Consider the following 18,607-nt stretch of genomic DNA (forward strand, 5'->3'; position numbering starts at 1 on the left):
TGACCTAAAGGGAGCTGGGACCACTGTCTCAAACATTACTATTAATAACACACTATGCCGTCATGGATTATAATCCTGCAGGGCATGTAAGGTCCCTTTGCTCATGCCAGCACATGTTCAGACCCGTTTGAAGATTGCCAATGACCATCTGGTTGATCCAGAGGAGGCATGGGAGAAGGTCATGTGGTCAGATGAGACCAAAATAGAACTTTTTGCTATCAACTCCATTCGCCATGTTTGGAGGAAGAAGTGTCACGGTTCCACCACTCAGGGTGTCTGGGATGCAGTTACTGACAGCTCGGCCGTCCAATCTGGTGTAGGGGCGTGCTGAAGCTGTTAGTACTTTGATGGACAGCATGGCTATCCAATATGGTACAGGGGCGTGCTGAGCTGTCAGTGTGTTGATTGACAGCTTGACTAGCCAATCTGTGACTGGGAGGCATCCGCTGTCTCAGGTGTTCACTATCCTGGGTAATTGCAATGCCTACTTAACTGAGCAGCTTCTACCAGACCACTGCCAGACGTACATTCATCTTGTGAGCTTTGTGCTCGGTGCTCTCCTGTGCCTTGTGTTCTGTTTGCTTGACCTGTTGCCTGACTTTGGACTTCGTTCTGACCATCCACCTGTTTAACACCTTCAGTTCTGATCCGTTAACCTCCCGGTACTCTGACCTCGGAACTTTACCTGACTACGCTTTTCTCTCTTTCTTCTGTTTATGACGTACCCTTCTGGCTTCTGACCTTGGTCTCCTTGACCACTCCGATTCACATCTTGGCCGTGAGAAGTGACTAGCGTCACAAGAAGGATGAGTGCAACCCCAAGAACACCGCCCCAACCGTGAAGCATGGTGGGGGAAACATCATACTTTGGGGGGGGCTTTTCTGCAAAGGGGACAGGATGATTGCACCATACTGAAGAGAGGATGGAAGGGGTCGTGTATCGCGAGAGTTTGGTCAACAATCTCCTTCCTTCTGACCTCTGTAATTACAACAATGGTTTCTGTACCAAATATTAAATAAAGGGAATCTGACAACCCTTTTTTCGAATATGAGCTGCCGGCACCGACATCAGGGGCTTATCTACAGCATTCTGTACATGGTGTTAGCTTACAGCATCACTGCTAATGATTACCCATGGAGTCGCACTGCAATCTGCAATCTACAGCAACTACTGCAAATGTTTCCAAATTTGTTCGTTCTGTCGCTGGTCACAAGCTGCACATGATTCACTTGCCATAGACTTAAATGCTTATGACTTCAGTCGTGTAAAACTTATCTACAATTTGGATGTATCTTTTGCAGCTCTAAACAGATTGCACAAATGTTCTTAGCTCAATGACCTGTCTGAGAATTGCGGACGTGTGACCCATATTGCCGTGCTGCCCTAACCGGTATGGCCCGAGTGCTGACACCCCAACCGATCGCTAACAAAAATGGCCTTCTGAGCTGAGCGCTGCTCTCTTCTTGCACAGTCTTGAAGGAGAACAGCCCTTGGCTTAGTGCCCCTATTTTTGAGATCTGAGAGCTCATGCCCTCACCTTTTAGTGATTGGTCGGGGTCTCAGGTGGAAAGATAAGATAACTGATGAACAATTATAGGGAATATTCCAGTGTATGTGCATAAAAAACATCAATCTTGGTAATACTTACAATGTGTCATTGGTGGGGCTGGATGAATGCATGTACATATTTTGGTATTGCTGAAAGATGTTGTTAGTGTAACTAAGTGAATCAGAGTTGCGGACTCCATAGGGATTGGTGGGGGAGGAGGCAGGGTAGTGTCCAGGCCTGATGGGCTTGGCTGCAAAATAAGAACAGAATTAAGCGAATGTCTTTTACTTGAAAAAAAGAACGTGTTCAACAATCAAGTAGCCATTAGATTGTAAATATCTACAAGTGATATACTGTAATGTTAGAACAGTACTGAATAACAGAATTGGCACCAGAAATGTCGCTCTCTTACCAATCTGTGCAGTGTGCGTGCGCTTCACTGTATTCTTGTAGCGTACAGCTTCCTTAATGCGGTCCACCTCCTGCTGATACCGTCTCTTGTCCTTCATAGCTCCTTCTTTGGCCTCCTTCAGTGCACCCTCCAGGGCCTTAACTCTCTCAGCCGTAGCCCGAAGACGTTTTTCCAGTTTAGGAAGCTCACAACGAAGATCTGCATTGTCACGAACCAGCTGGAAGGCATGGCAAAAAGTGAGAGATAGGAAGTAAGATCATGTGAGAATAATGACAACCTCAAGAAAATATTACATCTGTATTTTATCTCACTTTCCTTCAAGCTACAACATCAGTTATTGGTTTGATCATATGTCGTGTGCAGATTTGTACAATTGTATTAGGCGTTTTTTCAAATATTGAGCACATCCAGGAATAATACTAGCACTTACGGTATATAAGGCAACGATGTGCACATAATACAGATCAGGAGACAGCAAAATCTGCCTGAAATTTTCAGGCAAAAACCATCAAAGAGGATTGCATTCTTCGGCAGCACATCCCTTTTACAACGGTAGATGTGCTGCCATCAAAGATGAATTTTAGGCTTGCAAAAACAATCTAATCTGCTATTTTGTCAGGTGATGTCTACATGTGCCAGTGATCAGCAATGTGTTTTCTCTAACACTTGCTATAGGGCTCACACAGCAAAATCTCAGCACGGACCGCAATGCACAGACTCCCCGCAGGACTCCCAACACCTGAGCTTCTATGCGGTTGTCGCGCTCAGGTCAGGAGATCTGCAGCCAGTCCGTGCAATGTGGTCTGTGCTTGGACTGTGTTGTACGGACGTCGGCATGAACCCTTACACTGATTATAGACCTGTTTAAAGGGGCCCTAAGGGCGACCACATACAGAGAATCTGTGCCATGCCGACAACCAAAAACCACTGTTAGCAAGCAGTCACTGCAGTTTTTTTTAAATAAACTGTTAAACAATGAATTGATTTAGTAGGAGAACAGAATATTTTGCAATAAAATCACACTGGTGAAACAGCTGTTGTTTTGCACTATCAATTACAATGATTACAATCACAATCAGGGCAGCATGGTAGCTCAGTGGTTAGCACTGCAGCCTTGCAGCGCTGGAGTCCTGGGTTCGAATCCCATCAAGGACAACATCTGCAAGGAGTTTGTATGTTCTCCCCGTGTTTGCGTGGGTTTCCTCCCACATTCCAAAGACTTAGGCCGGGATCACACACAGCGAGATACGGCCGAGTCTCGCAGGTTAAAACCAAGCTCTGGAGTGTAAAGCGCTGCGGAATATGTTAGCGCTTTATAAAAATAAAAATTATTATTTATTATGAATGACAAAAAATGCAATGGCTGTTGTATGATCATGATACAGCGGCTCTGTCTGGCCTTACCTTTAAAGAGTATAATTAGATTTTTGTATTATTATTAATTATTCTCCAGACATTGCAAATTTATACATGTTTGTAATATACTTCATTACCTTATTTTGTTTCCTTCTCCCCCAAACTCTATGCTGCAGTTCCATTTCACAGGCCCTTTTCATGCTCGCTTTGAAGCTGCTTTCAGTGGCTGCTCAGCAAGATCTGTATTCTATTCACAAACAATCAGTGTATGGGAACTCCCCTGTCTGATCCTCTTTGCACTTCATCCCAGTACTCAGATAGAAGAACTCTTATTTAGGCTGGAGTCACACTACAGCGAGATATGGCCGAGTCTCGCAGGTTAAAACAAGCTCTGGCACCGGCACTCCGGAGCAGAGCGTGCAGCTCCATGTATTGCTGTGCAGCTGCACGCTCCGCTCCGGAGTGCCGGCGCCAGAGCTTGGTTTTAACCTGCGAGACTCGGCCATATCTCGCTGTGTGTGATCCCGACCTAAGGGTATGTACACACGTAGTTTTTAGTCTCTGCGGATTTTGTAGAGAAAACCGCAGGAAATCCGCAGGACAAAGTGCTGCGGTTTTTCTGCGGTTTATCTGCGGATTATCTGCGTTTTTTTTCTGCAGTTTTGCCCTGCGGTTTTACACCTCATAATGGATGAGGTGTAAAACCGCAGCGTTTCTGCACCAAACAATTGACATGCTGCGGATTGTAAACCGCAGCAAAACCGCGCGGAAAAAAACGCAGCATGTGCACAGCTTTTTTTTATTTCCATAGGAAATAAAGGTACTGTACAACGCAGCAAAATCTGCTGCGTTTCTGCAGAGCCAAAAACGCTGCGGAAACGCAGCAGAATCCGCAGCGTGTGCACATACCCTTATACAGTACTCTGTAAGTAGAGTACAGATCTTGGGTGAGTAGCAGATGAAAGAAGCCTCTAAAGGAGCAAAACTGGGCATGTGAAACAGTACTCCAGCATGGTCTTTGGGTGAGAAGGGAGAAAAATAAAATAATGAAGTTTATCACAAAAATTCATAGCTTTGCAATGCCTGGAAACAAAAAAAAGTGTAATAACTCTTAAGGCTATGTCCCCACAGTCAGTACGCGGCAGCGCTTTGGACGCAGCACATGCCCCCTACATCCAAAGCGCTGCTGGCTTTTGAACACAGGTGATTCCGCATGTGTTCACTGAACCGTGCGGAATCACTGCGTCCAATACATTGGACGGGTCGCAACAAGATAAATTGACATGCTGCGGTCTGGAAAGATGCGCCGCCTTTCCTTCTCCATGGGTGAGCCGCAGGTGTCGGTGCACGCATAGTGCACATGGGATTTCTTGAAATCCCATCCACTATGATGTAACATCTGGCCGCTGCGGGTTGGACGCTGCGGATGTACACAGCGTCCAACCCGCAGCATTTACTGACCGTGGGAACATACAGATTAATAAATCTGCAACAATATTATGTTATTATATCAATATGGAACAATGACCAGCTAAAATACTGTCATTCCAAAGACATATTGAAAGGGAATTTAGATTGTGAGCCCCATCGGGGACAGTGATGGTAATGTATGCAAACTGTAAAGCGCTGCGGAATATGTTAGCGCTATATAAAAATAAAGATTATTAGTTATTATTAATTACAAAAAATGCAATTGCCTCTTGCCATTACACTTTTTGTCCGGAGAATGGCTGTTGTATGATCATGATACAGCGGCTCTGTCTGGCCTTACCTTTAATTACCATAGAAATCTATTGGGGCGCAAGGACGAACCGTAAAAACACAGAAAGTGTAAAAGAACCCTAAAGTGGACATCCGGTTAAAACATATGAATGACCTATCTAAAGGATAAGTTGTCAACATCGGATGAATGGGGGCTCTGACACCTGATATCTCCATAATCAACTGTTATTTGCTCCAGCTTTAGAAGAAAAAAAATGCATTGAATTGAGCTTCAAAGCCCAGCATCGTTCAATGTGTAGCGGCTACTGCCGGGTACTGCAGAACATCTACACAACAGAGAATAGGAGCTGCTCTACAGGTCCTGGCAGCTAACGCAAGTAACAACTGATCACTGTGGTGCTGGGTGTCAGATCCCATCAATTCGATAGATAGATGACTTATCTAATGGATATGCCATAAATGCGTTGTGGCCGAATTATCACTTTACTGTGTAGAAATGTAAAAAAAAAAAAAAGTAAGAGAGCAAAACTGACAATGAAGTTATAATACAAAAACATGTGTATATCAATTACTAACTATTCATTAATTAAAGCAAAAGTCTGCACTTGACTTGAAATCCAAGAAGAACTACAAGTCCAAGCATGATTAACAAGCTGTTAGGGATTAGTTTGTAAAGAGCAGCAGTTGGAAGGATGTAACAGCGGTTTATAGAGTTTATTCTTCACATTTCCCAAAGTTGATGAACATAGAAGATGAACAGCAGAGGCTTGAGACTAATATCAGTTATAGAGCACAATGGAAATAACATCCCATTATTAGAATAACAACACATTGTAGTATCTCTAATTTATATCCAATCCTAAAATTTGCATCCTGGCATTTTGATGAAATGTGTTAATAAACTATTCCATAATCTTATTTGAAGGGTAGAAGACAATCCCTCTTTTATCCTTCCGTGTCTCTGTAATAGGAAATTGCTGAACTTGAAGGAAATCTGTCACTAGATTTTTGCTACCTCATCTGAGAACAGCATAATGTAGGATTAAGAGACCTTGAGTCCAGCGATGTGTTAATTCCTTTACTGGGTGCAGCCGTTGCAATACAATCAGAGTTTTCTCTGATGTAGATGTAGCAGAGCTCAGAAAGCTGATCCCACCCACAAAACTGATTAGCAGCTTTCTAGGTACATTGTATGTTGACAGTAAGCTGCTAATCAGTGGTGTGGTCGAGGTTGGACCATGAGGCACATGGGTAGCTAGCCCGGCAATGATAATCTCCTGCTGATAAAACACTGTTTATATTGAAACAACAGCACATAGCATAATAAGTGATACACTGCTGAAATCTGTGTCTCGGCACCTACCTCATACTGTCCTTAGATTTCATATAAAAAACCTGCTGCCAGATTCCCTTTAGATCCCTTATGTAAATCATCATCTTAAGTACTGTATGTAATAGAATAGCCGCCATATAAAAATACACACCCAGACAATTTTCCGTTCGGCACCTTTGCAGGTTTATAGATTTGGGATATGTGAAATCTGATTCAATACTTTCCATATAAGGTAGATGACATGCACTAATTCTTAGGTTATATATAACATGCAGGCAGAGCAGTGGCTTATGGATGACAAATCAAGAAGCTGGTGAGTTTACTGGATGCAGCCAGTGGGTGACAAACTATCAGATAGTAGCAGCCAGACCACCACCTCTTGCCAGGAAATATGGAAACCCATAAAAAAAAAATTAAATAAATTGCTAATAATACTATCAACCGTTGTAACAATCATGGCTGATCAATAAAAGAGATGAGAAAGTACTAGAACAGATAGTTTAATAAGAATCAGTGACAGTAACTATGCAGAAACATGCAAAATGTCTGTCCTTCATCCTAATAAACTAATGACAAAAAGCAGATATTGACTTAAGCTGCACAACTCCAGGACTCTTGTACTATGTACTCACAGTACAATGTAAAATGCAAACTATGTGCACAATCCTATATATTCATTCCCAACCGAGGATAAGTCTGCTTCACAATATTAAAGGGAACCTGTCACATTGAAAATGGCATCTGATCTGCAGGCGGGATGTTATAGAGCAGGATGAGCTGATCAGGTGGATAGACAGTTTTGTGGGAAAAGTTTCAGTAACATCTGCAATGTATTCATTGCAATCCCTGGTATTTGTATTTATGAGTCCAGTGGGTGGTCCTGCTAGTGATTGACAGTCTTCCCTGTATGACTGACTGTGCATGCGAAGATAACTGTCAATCACTAGTAAGACTTAATAGGACCGCCCACTGGACTAGTATACATACAAGCACCAGGGAGCGCAATGAATAAAATACAAGTTATACTGAATCCTTCCCAATAAACCTGTATATGCCCAGCTTCTGGTCTTCTACACTACGCTGTCCACAGATCGGGCTGCATGTGGAAGTGAATGGTTGCTTTAAGCTGGATGAGTTACAATAATTTATAACACATGCAACTCAAAAATGACACCACTAGGACTGTGTAATAATATACGGTAACTCTTAGAACGGAAACCAAGCAGACATTTGCTTTGAATTCCAGAGACACATTTCTCTGTGTATCAAGTGTTTCGTTATACCATGAAAAGTCGGGACCCGCCCTGCCTGCAGGACCACTGTACGGATTAGTCTGCTGTAATCTTTATAAGGCGCTATGAGCCAAATGGCGCATTATTGTACAGCAAACCAACGGCCATAAAATGCTGCCCTGAATGGGGCTGAACCGTATGATTACAGATCCAGTTTCCTACATCCATAGCGTGCAAAGTGTACGGTACCTCCAACATACGATGGTCACTTGTAGCCACCTCTGGTTGCTCTTCAGGCTCCCTAAGCTTTGGTATCGTGTCTGTAGGACCTCTAGGTCTGGCTGTATGATCACTATGTACACCTCCTTCATATGTCAGGAATTTGGAAGCAGACGGGTCCAGTAAAGGCTCATACTAGTCTATGGGTGTAGTAATAGGGATCCATACAAAACCAGTCAATATAAATCAGTACTGTTCCGAACTCACAAGGGCCATCCTGAGGTCCGTGTTGCACACTACAGCCTGCACCTTGCAGATGTTGCTACCAGAGCTCCTGTATGTGCATCTTGCCTTGTGGCCGCTCTAAAGCCTATTTCACACTAGTGCGTTTTTTTATCTGTATTTCATCTGTTTTATTTGGACTAATACAGATAGAATTTGCCCATTAAACTCTGTGGTGAGTTATTAAATTCAGATGCATCAGTATTTGCATTTATCAATATTATATTGATATTTTTGCCTAATAGAAATAAAATATCAATGAATGAAAATAAAGTTAATCAAATGCTGATGCAGTGTAACTATACATTCATAGTGTGTATCATGGATCTGTATTATGGGATGCTCACTTTGCATTTTTGCCACAAATCAGGGGCTCCATCGGGGTTTCCGTCTGACGCATTGAAAACGGGGAATTTGGGCAGAACCAACAGGACCATTGACTGTAATGAAGCCACCGGAGTCCCTTTAATGCTATGCCTGACCTCCATTTCAGCAATGTCTGTCTTTTTTAAGTGTGCACAAAAGCGTAGACAATGCCAAAAAGGAGGTCAGACAGAGCACAAAGTGACTGCTTCCTACAGTCAATGTTCAAATCCTGTTTTTAGACAGAAGCCTTAACAGAGATGCTGATGTAATGTAAAAACCTGAACTGGGTGTTATGGACGTATCAAATGCAGTGTGAACTGGGTGTTATGGACGTATCAAACGCAGTGTGAACTGGGTGTTAGTTCTATGGACGTATCAAACGCAGTGTGAACTGGGTGTTATGGACGTAGCAAACACGCTTATGTGAAAGAGGCCTCTCCTATTAGGTTGTGAAATCAAGCATCTAAAAAAATATATAAAATCAGCAGATTGCTTAAAGAAGTTGAAAAACCAAGAGAGAGCTGCAAGGAAAACCAAACTGGGGCCTGAACACTGCAATTTTTTATATATAATTTGGCAGAAAAATACATAATACCCACGGGTCTGCTTTTTTACAATAGAGTGTTACATTTGTGTGCATGAGCTATGAAGAGCTAAAAAAAAAAAATATATATATTTTTACCCTCTGACCCTAAATGTGGTGGAAGGTGAGGAATGGTGAGCTGAGCCCTGCGAGCCCCATTCACTAACACCACGTGTGATAATTTGTGAGCTGCTCCCTGACTCCATGTCAGCCGCATACAAGATGAATCCCATCATCACAGCTTGGGAAATGGATGAATGGTTGTAAGATAAAGTCTCTCCTTGCCATATGAGGAGAGGAGCAAGCATCTCTAACGTATGCGAGATCCGTTTATTACACAGCAGTACTGGAATGTGAGATACAGGAGTGATAGAGGCCAGCGGACCTGGAGTTAGGAAAACATCTCTTATAATGTCTTTCAGTACCTTGGAAACCCAGTCATCCAGCTAAATGGAAGGCAGCAGGGAGGGAATGGGGGATACAAATGGGAGTCATTGAAAAAGAGATTGCTTACTTCCACATATACTGAGCGTGCAAACCGAAAAAAAGCAGAATGTGGAACAAATCGACATAATGGACGCAGGGTGATAATGCACTTGTGATGAAGACAGGTACTGCAGCAGAGGATGCTGACTACATATTGCAATATCATTTCAATTATTCATTGAATTTATAAAGATGGTGGCTGGAACAGGTCCAGGAAGGCTATTACGCAGGAAAGAAATGACGCTGCTGGCGTTTATTCAGATTCTACAAAAAAAAAGTCATTGATTGCATCTTTATATTGAAAGCCCCAATCAGCAATACCTGCTCTATGGCAGACACTACCTAAAACGTTAATGTCCAAAGCAGCCAGCAGAAGACCGCAAATAGAATTATGATGAAGAAATGTAACCACTGATCCACGCGTGCATATCCCAGGGCACAGCAAGCTAGAAGAAATTCTCCAATTACCCGAATAATGCTAACATGGAGTCGGAGCCCGGTAATGATTTTTGTGTGCAATCTGAAGCCCTCATTGGACAGCTGATGTGGCCGCCATTTGGTACCTAACATATTTGTTTAAAGGGGCTGACTGGTATGCACATATCTGCAGGATAGGCGATAACTTGGTGATCAGTGGGGTCCGACCTCTGGGGCCCGCATCAAATGGCAGAATGGGGGACTCTTATCCCAGTTAGAGCAGAGCTGCAGTCCATATGTGCAACCTGCTCTCCATTTATTCCCTGATGGGCTGATGAGCGCTGCACTTGGCTTTTTCCAGCAGTCGCACCATCTTGTAATGGGGATTAAAGTTCCCTGTTGAGAATCAAAGTCTCCCGATCGGCTCAGGTCCCAGCGTTAGCCAGGATACCAACCGATAAGAAAGTTATCTATCCTATGGATACGTGACAACTTATTTTAACCAGACTACGATATACTATGCCTCTATATGCAAAATGGAGCAGACAGGTCTTGCTGAGGGGACCAAATATCTTGAGATACGCAGCCGCTCCATCACCTGTTGTCATGAACCATGTGATAAAGTCTAGATCATTCTGTACAGATAGATCTGACTTCTAATGTGGATGTCTGCACACTTCCAGAATGCTATCAATTAATAAAGGAAGCTCACTTTACCAATCCCCTGCCAATCCCATTCCAGGTCTCCTGAGTGTGTCCATACTAAACAGTTTGGATGGACATGTAACTGTTGCAGACAATCACTGGCCTCAGTGATGATCAATAAGTCGCTGTTACAGCCAGTCATTGAGGCAGGGAACCAGGGGAGCATTGGAATGGGAGCAGCAGGGATCAGTAAGGTGACTATTACTTCTATTCCTGTTTTTAAACACTAAAACTTAAACTAGTTCTCTGGACTTAAGATTTTTTTTTAAGATTGTTCTCAGTTGATTCAATGTCAAATATCATGATTCTATACCTAAATCTAATAACTGTATGAGACCTCACAGGTAGAAATGAGCAAAAAGGTTTGCACAATCCTGGTCCATCAGCCACATTGGTACCCCACAATTTCCGGATGGGAGCGCTGCGACCCTCCGCCTACATGTCAGCATCCCCGATGCCCCATCTGATTAGTAGTCTCAGCACAACACCACAGTTGGGCATACATGACATCATGCCGGGCCTTCTATGCAGAAGAAGCGCCAGGGATGGCGACAGGTAGGTGGAGGGTCACAGGGCTCTGACCCTGGATCCTGCATATCTTTTTGCTGATTTCTGCTTACAGCTTGTGAAGACACAAGTTGTGTTACCAAAGCCTGTGTGTAAATGTCAGAATGCAGGATCCCATAAAAAGCACTCTAGAGGACCATGAACAATATCATCTGACCAGAAAACAATATATTAACACAATGTGCGAAATAGGCCTATGCAAATAAACAGATGGACACTCCCAACACTCAATATGCTACTGACAGCATGGAGTCATAAGTCCATAAATATATATTCAATAAGTTTATTATAAATAATAGAAAAAATAACAAAAAATATATATATCCACATGTAAGAATAAAAATCGATAACAGTAAGACTTAGTTATTAAAGGCACGTAGCCCACATAAGCGTAATGCGGGGGGGAGAGAATATTATAAGAAAAAAATCATACAAAGACTATAAATGCCAGTGCTAATTAGTGATACATAATGGTATCGAGGCTAATACACACATACATGTGGCCACAGGGAGAGACATGGGGAAGAGATATCTGTATCTTTCTATATAGGTAGGTTCATTGCTGTTGTCTTCTATACAGCTTTCTATTTCCTTTATAGTCTTTGTATCATTTTTTCTTATGATATTCCCCCCCCCCCCCCCCATTATGAATATGTGAGCTACATGCCTTTAATACCTCCCGGAATCTTAATGTTATCGATTTTTATTCTTATATGTGGATGTATATATTTTTTGCCATATTTTCTATGACTTACTAAAACATATTGAATATATTGATGGACTTATGGCTCCATGCTTTCAGTAGTATACTCTAGAAGACCAGTAGAGATTTTATTCTACGTGTACTGTGATGTTAGTAATCAGGATCCATTTTGTCTTCTCTGACCCTATTTTATGCTCTAAATCCGTCACGTAGCCCCTCTACACTGAGACCCCCTACACATACCAAGTGCATGAGATACTGGATCATCCCAGACACCTAGACACAACCTGTCTAAATCCCAGAAAACAGTTGCTTGCTCTTTTGCATAGAGAACGAAAACAATTCTAATATACGGCCCTCAAAAATGTTGGTCTATATTCACACTGGTGTCATAGCTCCATTTCTCCATTTGATTTGGTTTCTCTTGCGTGGGAAGAGTTGCACTATCCTGCCTGGCAGGCAAATCACAAGTCATTAGTGTTCATCAGGATCCAGGGCAAGATGGATCATAGCAGATCTGTCAATGACCCTAGAAGAATGGCTGATACCAGTGTGAACAGAAGTGTACAGGTGCTTTCACAGTGACACACAAGGAGCACATGACAATCTATTTATATTGTTATTTTTTCCAAAAGGTCTTCTTTTTACTAAAACAGCATTACAAATATGTAACGATGACTCCTTATGCCTCTTTCACACTTCAGCTTTTTCACGTCAGTCATAATCCGCCAATTTTTTGAAAAAAAAAAAACCGGATCCGCCAAAAAAGGGGCAGATCCGTTTTTTCCCCCATAGACTTACATTATTGACAGATCTTGACTGACGGTAGTCCGTCACCCCCGTTTTTTGACAGATCCGCCAAAATTTTTCTGGCTCCAGCGCGGATGAGACGGACACTGCAACGTTTTTTCTTCTTGACAGTCAGCTGTTTTCATGCGCGCATGCCCGGAAGTTTTGCTCCGGGATCATTTATAACCAAGTAATGCTGTTCCGGGATCGTAAAAAAGATTCTCTCTCTCTCACTCTCGCTCGTTCTCCCTCGCTCTCTCTCTCGCTCTCCCTCGCTCTCTCTTTCCTTCCAGGCTGCGGTTCCTTTAAAATTTCACTTTCGCCGGATCCATCAAAAGAACGGTCCGGTGACACCTGTTGATCTCACAACATTCACGGATCCGTTTTCCGTCATTTTCGCGGATAACAACTGACAGACAACAACGGAAGTGTGAAACAAGCCTTAATCAGCAGGTATTAAAGAAAAAAAACAATCTGACAAAAACACCCTTTCAGCAGTCATTATTTTGCAATAATGAATGGAAAAAAAAAATTCTACACATGATTACAATAAGTCAATGAAAATCAGAAAAAAAACCCTAAAAGAAACAAAGACATATAACATTACAGAGAAACGCCATCCTAAACCGATATAAAGATACTACAAAATGTATATCATATACAGCATATATGATTGTATTGCCATTTCTGGACTTCTGAATGGCAAAGTACAAAGAGAAATGGGATAACACCTCCAATTTACACTGCGCTGCCTATTACGTGGAGCTTTTAACTGACACAATTCCGGCACTTCCAACATTCTGAATTTATTCTACCCTAAGGATCAATGTTCCGCCCCACAGAGTACCTTTTTGTCATGAATACCTATGGGTTGCATAACAAAACGAAATGTGACAAGTTAACGTGCTTACAGGACTATTCTGTAAAAGTTCCACTCCAAAGATAAATCAATAAGGGTATGTTCCCACGTAGTTTTTAGTCTCTGCGGATTTTGTAGAGAAAACCGCAGGAAATCCGCAGGACAAAGTGCTGCGGTTTTTCTGCGGATTATCTGCGGTTTTGCCCTGCGGTTTTACACCTCATAATGGATGAGGTGTAAAACCGCAGCGTTTCTGCACCAAACAATTGACATGCTGCGGATTGTAAACCGCAGCAAAACCGCGCGGAAAAAAACGCAGCATGTGCACAGCTTTTTTTTATTTCCATAGGAAATAAAGGTACTGTACAACGCAGCAAAATCTGCTGCGTTTCTGCAGAGCCAAAAACGCTGCGGAAACGCAGCAGAATCCGCAGCGTGTGCACATACCCTAAGGTGTCATGCAAAGTAATCTATAGGCTCATAAAATATATGCCTAGACTATCAGTGTGCCAACGCAGGGTCCAGTGACACAAGTGCAGTGATGATATCTCTCTCAGCTCCTCTCAGTATTCCATTCTATGTTTATTTTTTCTAATCCTTTATACAATTCCAGAGATATTGGCCTATATATTTAGAGCAAATTTGTCTGGTCTACCAAGGGGGTGTGGCTCTCCAGGTTCCTTAGGGGCGTGTACTTAGGCTGCTCTGCATAATTACTCTGAGCACCGCCCCTTTTGGGAGAGACCAGAGAAGTTAGCACTAGAATAAAAGGCCCATATCTCTGGAACCGTATGGGGGATTTTCAAAAAAACAAAAATATGGATACTCAGGCGGAGCAGTGGGAATAAAATAGTAGCAAAAATGGCGACTTTTGACCTGGTGAGAGGTCCTCTTTAAAGAAGTAGTCCAAGATTAGAAAACAGGAACTGTTTTTCCAAGAAAAATGCAACCCTGGTACATCATCACTATTCAATACCAAATACGACCTGCATCCATTTTTTTTCCAATAAATATAATCTAATCCTTTATTTTAGTTTAGGTATTTTAGTTTGAAATACAGTAATTTACATGTATTTTGCTAGTAGAGCAGGAAAATGAATATGAAAACTACACAAATACCAAAATCATAAACGACAAGAAGCAATAAAAACTATTATATACACAGGTGCATCTCACAAAATTAGAATATCATCAAAAAAGGAGATTTTTGTGTACTCACAGTAAAATCTCTTTCTCTTAGCCTCTAATTAGGGGACACAAGACCTTGGGGTGTTATGCTTTCTGTCCACTAGGAGGCGACACTATGCTTAATCTGAAAAAGATTTGGCTCTGGCTCCTCCTCCACAGTATACACCCCTGGGCGGCATCCACCTTACCTCAGTTTTTGTACCCAAGCAGTAGGAGGAGATAACAAATCCAACATAACCAAGCCTATAAACAAAGGCTACTATGTACAGCTCAAGGAACAATATGAGTACCCAACATAATAACAGCCCGCAAGGGCAACAGGGTGGGAGCTGTGTCCCCCAATTAGAGACTAAGAGAAAAAGATTTTACGGTGAGTACACAAAAATCTCCTTTACTCTGTCGCCTCATTGGGGGACACAAGACCTTGGGACGTCCCAAAGCAGTCCCTGGGTGGGAAGCAATGGACGAATATTGTGCTGACAGGTCCCTAGACTTGGGACACTGCCGCCTGCAGTACCCGTCTACCCAGACTCGCTTCCACTGAGGACTGAGTATGCACACTGTATTGTTTTGTAAACGTGTGTAAGCTAGTCCAAGTGGCCGCTTTACACACGTGTTGTGCTGAAGCCTGGCGTCGAATGGCCCAGGAGGCTCCTACCGCCCGTGTGGAATGTGCCGTGATACCGGCCGGAATAGGAGAATTGTTTAGGCGGTAGGCGTCATGGATGGTGGACCTGATCCACCTGGCAAGGGTAGCTTTTGAAGCCGGTAAACCCCTGTGAATGCCTTCTGGAATAAGGAAAAAAAGGAATCAGACTTCCGGAAGGGTGGAGTCCTAGACACACACATACGCAATGCCCTGGCAAGGTCAAGCGTATGCAGGGCCCTCTCCACTCTATGAACCGGAGCCGGGCAAAGGGTCGGTAATGAGATGCCCTCATTGAGGCGGAAATCAGACACAACCTTTGGAAGGAAGGATGGAACTGTATGGAGAACCACCTTGTCCTGGTGGAAGAATAGGAAAAGCTGTTTGCAGGAGAGCGCTGACAGCTCAGACACCCTGCCTAGCGAGGTGATTGCCACGAGGAAGACCACCTTTTGTGATAAAACTCGAAGTGGAACTTCCTTAAGAGGTTGAAAAGGAGGTGCCTGTAGAGCAGTTAGGACCAAATTAAGGTCCCACGTATCCAGTGGACGTCTGTAAGGAGGGACCAATCTGGAGACTCCCTGAAGAAACGTCCTGACTTGTGGTTTGTTAGCAATACGCTTCTGAAAGAGCACTGAAAGCGCTGACACCTGACCCTTAAGCGATCCTAAGGATAGGCCGGCGTCCAGACCTGATTGAAGGAAACCACGAACTTTCGGAAGAGAGTAAGGGAACGGAATTCGCCCGCGAGAGTCGCACCAAGTAAAATACGTTTTCCAGGTACGATAATAAACTTTGGCGGAAGCTGGTTTCCGTGCCCTGATCATGGTTCTAATGACGTCTGGAGCAAACCCTGCCTGGGTTAAAACCCAGGTTTCAAGGGCCACGCCGTCAAATTGAGAGTCCCTAAATTCTGGTGGTAGAACAGGCCGTGAGACAGGGGATTGGGACGGTCTGGAAGACGCCAAGGGGTGTCTGCTGTAATGCTGAAGGATGTCGGCGTACCATGTACGTCTGGGCCAGTCCGGCGCAATTAGGATGGTCGGAACTCCTTCCTGTTTGATCTTCCTCATGACTGGCCATCAGGGGAAGAGGTGGGAAAATGTACAGAAGCTGGAACTGAGTCCAGTCCTGAACCAGGGCATCCGCCCCGAGCAACCTCGGACCGCGTGTCCTTGCCATGAAAATGGAGACCTTGGCATTGAGATGAGATGCGATTAGGTCCACGTCCGGAGTCCCCCAGCGATAACAGATCCGACGAAAGATTTTGGGATGGAGAGACCACTCCCCCGAGTCCATTTCCTGTCTGATGAGGTAGTCGGCTTCCCAGTTGTCCACACCCGGACTGTGGACCACTGAGAGTACTGATTTCTTGTTTTCTGCCCAGCGAAGGAGACGCGCCACATCTCTCATTGCCTGGGCACTGCGAGTCCCACCTTGGTGGTTCACATATGCCACTGCCGTGGCATTGTTCGACTGCACTCTGATGTGAGAGGCCTTCAGCAGATGGCAAAAAACTTTTAGCGCCAGGAAGATAGCTCGTATCTCCAGAATGTTGATGGGCATGGTTGCTTCTATTGGAGACCACGTGCCCTGTGAAGTAGGTGCACTGCACCCCATCCTGTTAGACTCGCATCGGTGGTCAGGACTTTCCATCGACTGGGAAGAAAGAATTTTCCTTTGGCCAGTACGGGTGGTTTGAGCCACCAGTACAGTGATTTCCTGGTTGACTCCGTCAGTCGGAACTCCCTTTCGAGGGAGAAAGGGTTCCTGTCCCAGGATCTGAGAATGGCTAGTTGAAGAGGTCTGAGGTGGAACTGGGCAAATGGTACCACCTCCATTGCTGCCATTCTGCTAAGGAGTCTCCTGGCAAACCGAAGAGATCGGCAAGGTATGTGGATTAACATGCGAACTGCACCGCGGATAGCTTGTCCTTGGGAAGGTGTACCAGACCCCTGGAGGTATCGAATAGGATCCCTAGGAAGATCAGTGACTGACTCGGGAGTAGTTGACGACTTCTTAAAGTTGACTAGCCAGCCTAGACGAGTTAGTGTGTTGATCGTGATCGAGACGCTGTCTTCGCAGTCTTTGACAGTAGGTGCCTTGATGAGTAGATCATCCAGACATGGGAGGACCACTATGCCTCTGGAGTGTAGGACATCCATGGTGGCTGCCATAGCCTTGGTGAATGTTCTGGGAGCCGTGGCTAATCCGAAAGGCAAAGCCACGAACTGGTACTGATTCTGCCCTATTGTGAACCTGAGAGATCTTTGATGAGCAGGCGCAATAGGGATGTGCAGGTATACCTCTTGTATGTCTATGGAGGCGAGATATTCTCCCTGTTCCATAGCCGCAATGATGGATCGAAGGGACTCCATGCGAAACTGCCGAACTCTTACAAACTTTTTGAGTTGCGTTAGGTCCAGGAATTGGCCGAACGCTGCCTCCCTTTTTGGGAACCACGAATAGGTTGTAGTAGAGTCCTCGGAATCTCTCTTTTTCGGGAACCCGTATTATGACTCCTGCTTGAAGGAGAGAGAGACACTATTTCCTTGACCCACCTGTCCTCTGTAATAGGCAGCCAGACTTGTTGAAAGATTAAAAGTCGACCGCCTACAGGTGGGGTGTCTTCCGTATTTCGTGAGTCATGACGAGGAGAAATTCTGGAATTTCCCTCCTTTGGGCTTTGCCTGGCCTGATGTTGACCGCAAATTCTTGTCCATCCTCTGTGCTGTCCTTTGGTTGTCCCTGTGAGGGGGAACGGTTGTAATTCCGTGAAGGACGTGAAGCGGCCTAGCCTGAGGAGTTCCGAAAAGACCGGAACCTAGCCTGGTTACGTCGCTTAAACGTACGTTTAGGTTGCGGTTGGGGAAGAAAGGTACTCTTACCCCCCGTGGCATTGGAAATCATCTTGTCTAATTTTTCCCCGAAAAAAAATCTCCCACTGACGTATGGGAGATCCGTAAGAGGCTTGTTTGAAGACGCGTCCGCTTCCCATTCTCACAGCCAGAGGATACGTCTGATTGTAATTACATTCGCTGCTATACCTGCTACGCCTCTTGCAGAATCAAAAGCTGCAAGGCATATGTAATCTGCCACCACCGCTATCTGAACTAGTTGATCGAACATCTGAGGAGCAGACTTTTGGAGGCTCTCCTGCAATCTTTTGGCCCATTCCAGAATGGCCGTGGC

General features: G+C 44.0%; 1 protein-coding gene across 3 annotated transcripts in view; it reads right to left on the bottom strand.

The window, feature by feature from the left end:
- Window positions 1–18,607, bottom strand: part of KIF5A (kinesin family member 5A) — a 176,249-nt gene that overhangs the window by 20,397 nt on the left and 137,245 nt on the right. For 2 of the 3 annotated variants that reach the window (XM_073576816.1, XM_073576815.1), the window contains exons 24-26: window positions 9,481–9,501; window positions 1,963–2,179; window positions 1,650–1,800 (exon numbers count right to left, since the gene is read on the bottom strand). In XM_073576816.1, the coding sequence (XP_073432917.1) occupies window positions 1,650–1,800; window positions 1,963–2,179; window positions 9,481–9,501 (389 nt within the window). The remainder of the gene's footprint in view (window positions 1–1,649; window positions 1,801–1,962; window positions 2,180–9,480; window positions 9,502–18,607) is intronic. The other variant, XM_073576817.1, reaches the window with a different exon arrangement.

Source organism: Dendrobates tinctorius, unplaced genomic scaffold (assembly GCF_039654945.1).
Source record: "Dendrobates tinctorius isolate UK_male_01 unplaced genomic scaffold, ASM3965494v1 ptg000051l, whole genome shotgun sequence".
Classification (NCBI taxonomy): domain Eukaryota; kingdom Metazoa; phylum Chordata; class Amphibia; order Anura; family Dendrobatidae; genus Dendrobates; species Dendrobates tinctorius.